The 8,853-nt window shown below is 42.7% G+C and overlaps 1 protein-coding gene across 1 annotated transcript in view; it reads left to right on the forward strand.

Annotated features, from left to right (window-relative positions):
• FAM160A1 (family with sequence similarity 160 member A1) overlaps positions 1–8,853 on the forward strand; it is a 128,728-nt gene that overhangs the window by 50,792 nt on the left and 69,083 nt on the right. Inside the window, 1 exon segment of the mRNA XM_015409042.1 lies at positions 6,365–6,582. Within this exon segment, the coding sequence (XP_015264528.1) occupies positions 6,478–6,582 (105 nt within the window). The 5' untranslated portion in view covers positions 6,365–6,477.

The raw sequence follows: 8,853 nt of genomic DNA on the forward strand, positions 1-8,853 counted from the left end.
ACACTAACTCAGCTTAGAGGGAACACTGGCTCACACTAACTCAGCTTAGAGGGAACACTGGCTCAAACCATAGGGTTTTGTCCAAAACCAGAGCATTGCTGTGCAATGTCTCCGGTGTGATGCTGTCACTTCTGCGTGACGTCATCATGTTGGGGAGTCATGCAGGGTCGTGGTTGTTGGGGGTGGGGCTTCCCCCGATCAGCCAGTGGCCTGCGAAATGACTGGTAGCCCTAGTATGAGTGAAGCAGTGGATGAATCCCATTCCTTTCTTTAAATGTTATGTCATGCTACAGTGAGATCTTTTAACTTGGTTGTGCTACACCACATAATATTAAGAACTATCCTTGTGTGGCACTGCTACAGCAACTTTTAAAACTTGTTACTTCACAGGCCTCTTTTTTTTCCAAGCCTGTTCCCCACACACAACCAAATGATTTCCTGTTTACAAAGCTTCCTACCAAGTCACCACAGGTAGGCACCTGGTTTATTTGTAAGTCTGTACTGCAGTTATTTTCTCTACCAAAGAATTTTCAATTTATAGATGGAAGCCACACATCTGTTCTTAAATTGTTTGTATTCCTCAGGATGAGGGAGAAGTATTACTAATAGAAACGAGTTCAAGTGTTAGATGTACTTTTCTACTACAGTTCTATTCAGTCATGCTGTGTTGAGTGGAAGCAATCCAGGCATAGTTCAGGTTTGTTCCAGGCATGGTAAAGGGCCTCCCTTCTGTCATTTTTGCCAATTTCATATAGAAGCTTTCAATATCTTCTTGGGCAGCCTTGATGCTAAAGTGTTTGTTTTCCCCCACTCCAGCCCTGTCCTTGCAACTCCAACAAAATCAAACCATAAAAAGCTTACAACTTGCAATTGCTGGTTTCCTCCTCCTAGGGGCTGCTGTTTCCTTACAAGATCTCTGTGTGCCTCCTTAGTCTTGAACAGGGGTCATTTCATAGAAAAAGAGCTAGGGGAACTTATTAGCATAACTCATTAGCATATGCCACACACCCTGACATCAGGGGCCCGGCGGTGGACCTGCAAGGCCAGCGGGAGTGCGAGGAAGCCCCGCCAAGGCCCTCCCTGGCCCCAGGCAGGCAGGGGTGGGGAGAGGCGGGGAGGAAGCAACTTACCCTCCCTCTTCTCCTGCCTCCTCCTGGCTGAATGAGGGCCGGAAGCAGGGGGCGGGGCTTCGTCGTGTGCCCCGCCCCCCGCACCTCACCCGGGGGAACTGTGTTCCCCCGCGTTCCCCCCCGAAATGACCTCTGGTCTTGAATGTATTTGCCCATGAATGTTATTCACGGATGATCCCCCCTCCCATTGCATCATTCATGGTAAAGTAGATGTTGTGGGTCATACTTGTAAATGCCCGTTTTTCCTTCTCAGCGAATGCATTTTGTTGTGCTACTGTTAGGAATTGAATCAGCAACATTTTTATTTTTGATTGCTCAACAGAAATCTACTATGACTGCATTCAGATTTCAAACCTAACCACAGTTAAGTCAAAATGTGCACTAAATCAGCTTGTTGGAATTGCTAGTGTCTATTGCTCTTCTCCTCCTCTCAAGAATTCCCAGTTAGAAAATACAGCTATCCATGATGTATAAATTCAGGTGTGCATGTAAAGTGGAGTCAGTATGAAAATGCTGCTAATGTGGGGAAAACAAACTCTGGTCAACCTTTATGCCTACATTCATACATCACATGTAGCTGGAGTTTCCTTCATCACATTCTGCATGAGTAGGGAAGGGGACAGTGTGGATGTGACCCTGAAAACAAGTTGGTTTCATGAATATTTTAACTTCAGTTAAATTTGCTGCTAGTTCTATGAATTCATTTGAAGGTATGTCCTGTTGCTCTAATAAATGGTTGTCTTGGCACAGCTGAACAAAACATTTATTCTGTGCTGCGAAGATAACCTTTATACTGCTGTAGTCACCTATGTTTTGCCATTCTAGGGTCAGAATGGTTTTATCTTTTGAGGCTCTTATTAATTCACATGCTTTTCAGTTGCTAGAAAACTTTATTGCTAGTGTTTTATTTATGCATAGGAAATGGCCACTGTCAGATTGAAACATTCAAAATTCATGAGTTGAAGTCAAAAAGAAATGTTTTCACACCTAATATTCTTCTTCCACTTTACTTTTTGTTGCTGTTCTGGGTCAAAAAAGGGGGTATGTTTCTACAGGTTTTATTTAGTATAAGGAGAGTAACCTCCCTAGGTGGTAATTTAGTCTTGAATGAGTCTTGAAGGTACAGTGATACTGCTGGTTCTTCTTGGAGGATCTCAGCTCATACCTACAGTGCCCAGTCTCTCTATTACAGTTTTATCCTGTCTTATTGTGATACCCTGTCTTATTGTGATACCCCTCCATTTCCCACATCTATTCCTCTCACTTCCAGACAAAAAACGTGACTTTCTGGATAATAGGCACCCTGAGGTTATACTTAAATTAGCCAAATTTGGTTGGCTTGTCTCAAGAACCAGAGAGTTATTAGTAGCTGAGTCAGGTAAATATTGGGCATTTAAGCACTTTGTATGTATGCTACAATGTATGCTACAATGTTGTCATGTCCTGGGGTGTCCCTTGGCCTTGGCGGATCACTCGCCGTGTTGGTGGAGGGTACCGGAGGGAAGCGAGTGCCTCAGACATGGAAGGGTCGGGAGTTTCGTCACTCCCCGAGTCACCTTCCCCGGGGTCGACAGCCATGTCTCTGTCTCTCTAGCTTGCCTAGCCAGTCGCCTCCGATATCTTCCTCGACTCTCCTTGCTTCCCTCCTTTTATTCTCCTCACGTCCCTTGGTAACACCCCCCTTTCCCTTCCCAGTAATCTTACTGCTTCCTTAACCTGCTTGTCACCCCTTCTATCGTCCCTATGGCGTGTTTCTCTCCTAGTCCCACCCTCTTGTGATTCCCCGTGGATCTCGCCCTGAGTTGGGGAGTATAGGGGAGTTGCCACTTCCGGTGAGCCTAAGGAGCCCGACGCCGTCTGCCACAGCGTCTCCAACCATTCTCCCTTGGGTAAGACCGGACTTCTTCAGTCGCCTTGCACTCGGGACCGTGTGCATCCCCCTTGCATCGGCGGCTGAGGAGATGAGCCCGTCTCCGCCCTTTTCTCCGACGTCGTTCTCTGTGGAGGGAGTGGGGTGGGCCTTCCAAGGGCTCCTGGTTGTCCGCCTGCGATCTGTCCCATATGGCAGTGGCTGCAACCCCCGTCGCCCCACGAACCCCCTCCCCAGGGAGTTCCGTCTTCTGGGGTACGCCGAGGGTCCGGCGCGGGTCGCACCAGTCCCGCCGCAGCAGCCTGAGAGGCTATGTTTGTCATAATTGCCATGTCCTCATATCTGCTTGTTATATTTTATTCTTGTATATTTTTATAATTGTTTTATTGGTTTCCTGTTTAACCTACTTTGGTTTTGTTTTAATGTGCTGACTCTTGCCGTGAATAAAAAAATCAATCAAGTTTTATCCTGTCATTCTCTCCTCCTCCATTTTATCCTGTCAACAGCTCTGTGACGTTGTGTAAATGGCTGGACTGTGGTCACCCAGTGAACTCTATATGGTGTTTGAACCTGGGCCTTCCAAGTCCCAAAGTTCCACTAAGGTGTTCTACTCAGGCATTCTTTCCTGTTGGATGAAGAGCTAGTGCTAGGCTCCCCCCCCCCCAATGCCTTGGCCAGTGATGGACTGACAAATTCTACTTCTCTCCACATTAAAGCTTATATCCTTTTATGCGTGTATAGCTCCTCTGTGGCTCCTTAGCTTTTCTCTCTGCTTGGAAGTTCCCTTCTTCTTTAATCTTTTTTTTTTAACTGTCTACTCCTCTCCTGTGGGCTTCAGGGAAGGAGAGGCTCCTCACTCTTTGCAGGCTGGATAGGACTCTTCCTTGGGCTTTTGAAAGAGCAGTTGCCTTAAAACATATGTTAATATTGGGACTTAGTCCACAATGGACTTTTATACTATCTCTCTGTTGTCCCTAATCAGAAACTGCCATCTGGGCCCAGTAGAAATAGGGCAGCCATTGTAGAAAGGGAGATAAAAGTCCAAGAGTTTGCAGGAGTGTTCATAAACTTGTCTAGATTTTATTTCAGGTAATGCGCTAGAATGCTCTACTCTACTTAATCAGAAGTTTCTCTAGTAATCTGTGTATAAAGTGTGGTATAGAATTGCTAGTTTAACAGGTAAGCCACAAGTAGGGGTTATGAAACTGTATAAATATTGGTTGTTATAAGCAAAAGGGGGTTAATTTAAGTTGAAGGGAATTGTTTTAATGTAATTACAAGACAGATTGTAAAGAAGGAGAACATTATGTGTACAGGAATGAGCTAGCTAATCTCACTAGGAGAGGCACTGGACAGCCACCCCAGCAGGGGAGGCTTCAGACTTGCAGGAGCTAATAGGCATAGGCTTTCTGTGTTTATATTTCTGGACTGTAGTACAAAAGATGGAATCATAAGAAGAGAAGGCAGTTAGTTAGAGCACTGTTGTGTTTTAAGCATGTGTGTATGCTTTCTGAGCAGTGGTCCTGTTGGACATCTCAGACTAGCACATTTAAGTTGCTATAAATTTTTTATTCTGCAGTACCTTTTCCCCAGAGGACAGGATGTGTGCAGTAAAGGTCTTTTAGTTCTCTAGAATGACAATTATGCATGTTAAACTTGTTCATTGTTTTAATTGCTGTACTTGTAAAGCAGCCCAATAATTAAGACAGACTACTTCCAAGATGGCTCACCAAGACTTACGTGTAGAGCAGGATTCTTAACATGTAGCACCGAATAGCAAAATATATTCTTTGAGCAGTTTTACTAATTCCTCTTTGACAATCCCTTAATCAGATGGCACTGTTAGCATTTATGTGGCAAACAGTAATAGAATATGAATGCATAAATAACACAACTACTGTAATAGAAATGTCTGATAAACATCCCACAGTTTTAACTTAATTCTTCTCTGTTAATAATTCAAGAAGGGAATCTGTGTAAGACTCTTGTGGCATGTATATAGTGGCATAAGGGTGATGTGTGTCAAGGCACACCCAAAAATTGTAGACTGGCACTTCATTTGCATGAAACCATGCTATGTCTTGAAGTGACCGAGTACGCATGAAACATCATTGTGTATAATCCTTTTTTAACTGATGCAGAGCATCTTGTAACTGACTTGTTTTCACCAGTCTTCTGATGAATTGATAAAATGTGCAACTTTTATGGCCACGTAAAATTCTACATCTTTGTGCTTAATGGAACTGTGCCTCTTGTTGCATGTCTCTAAGATTTCTGTTTTGTATTTGCTCTTTAGTGGTGGGGTGTGTTGTGCTTTGATATATTAAACTACACATAGAGTGCAATCCAAAACCAAATTATGCCCTTCTAAGCCAAGTTCCACCATGAACTCATTGGGCTTCAAAGGGTGTGTACTGACAGTGACTTAATCAGCTTTTAAATAAAAATACAGACATTGAAATGCTGAATTGAAAAATTCATTAAGGAGTGGCTCACCATCCTGCTCAGCTAGCAGAGATATGTTCTTCTCTGGCACAAGGAGCCTTTCCCAACACAAGAGTTTTCTTTAGAAGAGTCTCTTGCCATTGGACAAAGGTGCCACTGTTACAGTAGTGGAGTAGTTGGATGCAACCTATTATTCAGTGTGTGCTGTCAGATTTATCTGAACAAAATGATTCTTGTATTACTTTAGTTAATATAAACCTTTCCCCACTGTTTTATAATGACCTTTTATCATTGGTACAAACTTTGATGTTTTCATTCTGAGCTCTGTAAAAGACTGTAATTTCACAGTTTTTTCTTATCAACAGAAAAGTCAAGTGTTTGAATGAATAGATGTTTATCTCACAATGTCTTTTTATAAAACCTTCAGCCTCACAGGGTTTCACTGTTAGTATTGCTTAGTCACCAAAAAGAATACAAGGAAGGGCATAAAAAATTGAATATATTTTTCTTTATACTAAATTTAGCTTTTATTCACATTCATGTTCTTCTGAACACAGAAATGTCAACAATATGGCCAGAAGGAAGTGGGCCATCACCTTCTCAGCCCTGGATCTCCATTCATCTAGCTACATTTATATATCCTGTAATTATTATTCCCAGAAACGAATAATAACGTATCCTATAATATCATCCCAGTTATAGTGATGCTTAAAGGAGAACACAGAATCAAACACTGAGCACTGTGACAGAGATGTGGATTAGTCTAACAAAAGAACTATAATAGGCAAAGCAGTTGATACTTGTGATAGTCTGGACCATGATTTTTTAAAAAGTTATAGTGTCCCCATTACATTATTAAGGAGATACTATTTTTTATTTCTAAGAAATCTCATTTTGATTTGTCTGTTTGCTTTATTAGCCTTGTGGATCAAAGATGTCTGTCCAGATGTGACACTTGTAAAGCAGAGACTTGCTACACAGAACACAAAGGAAATTGACTATGGCCTAGAACGATTGACCTTTGGAGAGTTTATGATGTCCGCAGATACGAGTGGCAGGAAAAACCGTCAGGCTGTGAGCCTGGAAGGAGTTGATCCAGAAACCTGCATGATAGTCTTTAAAACCCACTGGGCACAGGTAATGGACCACAGGAAAGCTTATCCTGTTGTATTGGTTTTTTTAAAGTTGGTTTTATTGGCAGGGATCCACTTGATTAAAAGACGGGGTTGTGGCTTGGCTGGCCAAAATACAAGCTACTGCTGTGTTATAGTACATTGCTGATGCTGAAGCACATTCTTTGATGTTTCATGTTTTGGAAAACTGTAAAATCTTGCTGCTCTATTATTTATTATAGCACATTGTGTTTGTTGCAAGAGGATATAGCTCTGTTTGATGAATCAATGAGGAAGAGAACTGGGAGGTCTAGACTGTACTGAAGTGAAACAAAATTTGGAATAAAAGTCTTGTGTTTTGAAACACTATAGAGCTTAAAAGGACCATTTGAATATATTTATTTAAAATATTTCTATCCTATATTCTCACTTTAAAAACTTTCAGTGTGGTTTAGAACAAAATACAGAACAGTAAAATAAAATGAAATAATCAGCAACAGATAATTTCTTATGAAACCAACAGCATTCTAAAAAATGAGAACCAAAACCACCTTTGGTTAAATCATAGGTCAAGAAAAACCAACAATTTGGCAGTGTCCAAGAAAATGAGAACTCTTGCTTGGTGGCTAAAGTGGAGAGGAGGGAGTTCTTATGGTGGGGTGCCTCAGTAGACAATACCTCTGAAAGTAGGGCACATCAATCAGTGAGAAAGGTCTTAACTAACATATTCTTGAACACTACTGTTAAATATTGTGTTCTAGATGCATTGCAGTGATCAGCTCTAGTTTATTCAGTGATTTCAGCAAACTATAAGACAAGACTAGCAGGGCTGGAGCCCTGCTTATAAGCATGCAAAACACCACACCCAACACACACACACTCCCAGTGATAGGCTATTTACATTGCACTGCTTATCTATAGATTAGTTCCTGGATCCATGCGAGCTATTGTTCTGGAGAAGCAAGCTCAGCCTGTTCTAGGCACAGCTGGAGGAAAGGCTTAGGCTCAATATGTAACAACTACTGAGAGATCCAAGAGCATCAGCAAGGTCACATTCCTACTCTCTGCTGGTGAAGGTCACCCGATAGAATGACCATAGATAGTTTTAGTTACAAAATGGGGACAGAAGCTAGATTGGTTATATTTTTGGCTGAGTCCAGTAGGCAACCTTCTTAAATCATGTCAACTGATGGGATTTAAGCAGCTTATATGACTGCAGTATTACAGCCTGATATTTAGAGGGAAGTCTGCTTAGTTGGCTTTATTGATTGTGTTTGCAGAGGTCTGTGGAGTCTCAGGTGGTCTTTCCCCGCTTGTCAGGTGAGGTCCTTGTACTGACGAAGTTGCACTGAGATATGATTTGATCAAAGTTTACACCTTATCACTGAATTATTTCTCCTCCATCCCAAGAGTAGATTGTAGAAACATTGTCATTTTAAAAATTTGTCGTATGAGACTGTAAGCTGCCTTCAACCACGAGGATAAGCAGAGTAAAAATGTTTAAATAAATAAATTCACCTTGCCTCTTCCGCTTACAAGGATTGTTTCCACGGGTGTATTTGCAAAGTCATCGTATGAGACAATGGCAATGATAAGGTTCATTTGTGCTTGCATAGATATTAAGTATTAGCTAACCTGATATTAATGACATTAATGTTGATGTTGATATTGTATTGTGCAGCTTTAATGTGCTATTTGGAATTGTTACAATTGGTGACGTGTGTTGCTGCTAATTGTTAGCAGACTGCTGTGTAGTGCATTGGTGACTGAACCCTTGGTGGCGGCCACTAAATATTATAGTAGCATGTCTGAACAACGGATTCCGGTGCTCTTGGGGAGGGGAAAGTTTAGCGGTGGGCCTAGGCAGAGTGTTAATGGAAGGCCACTGAGAAACAAGAGAGCTCGGTGTCCTTCCAGCCTACGGCCCATCCCGAGGGTGGCTGGCAGTGGGGCCAGGATTGACCCCCCTCTGTCATTGGTGTTGTGTAACGCCAGGTCCATCAACAACAAAGTCACTACCTTAAGGGATTATGTGACGGACCATCAAGCGGACCTGGTGTGCGTGACCGAGACCTGGGTGAGGGAAGGTGAGACTCTGGCTCTCACACAGCTGGCCTCCCCGGGTTACTCGGTCCTTCACCAATCACGGAATCGGGGGCGGGGGGGAGGGGTGGCTATTCTCGTTCGGGAGGCTTACTCCTTCAGGGCACTCCCGGCTGTGGAGATCGCGGGCATAGAATGTGTCGGTGTGCTGCTGGGGGCCGAGGAGAGTTTGGCGATTTGGCTGGTGTACCGA

The sequence above is a fragment of the Gekko japonicus genome, unplaced genomic scaffold (genome assembly GCF_001447785.1).
Source record: "Gekko japonicus isolate JY-2015 unplaced genomic scaffold, Gekko_japonicus_V1.1 scaffold24, whole genome shotgun sequence".
Lineage (NCBI taxonomy): Eukaryota > Metazoa > Chordata > Lepidosauria > Squamata > Gekkonidae > Gekko > Gekko japonicus.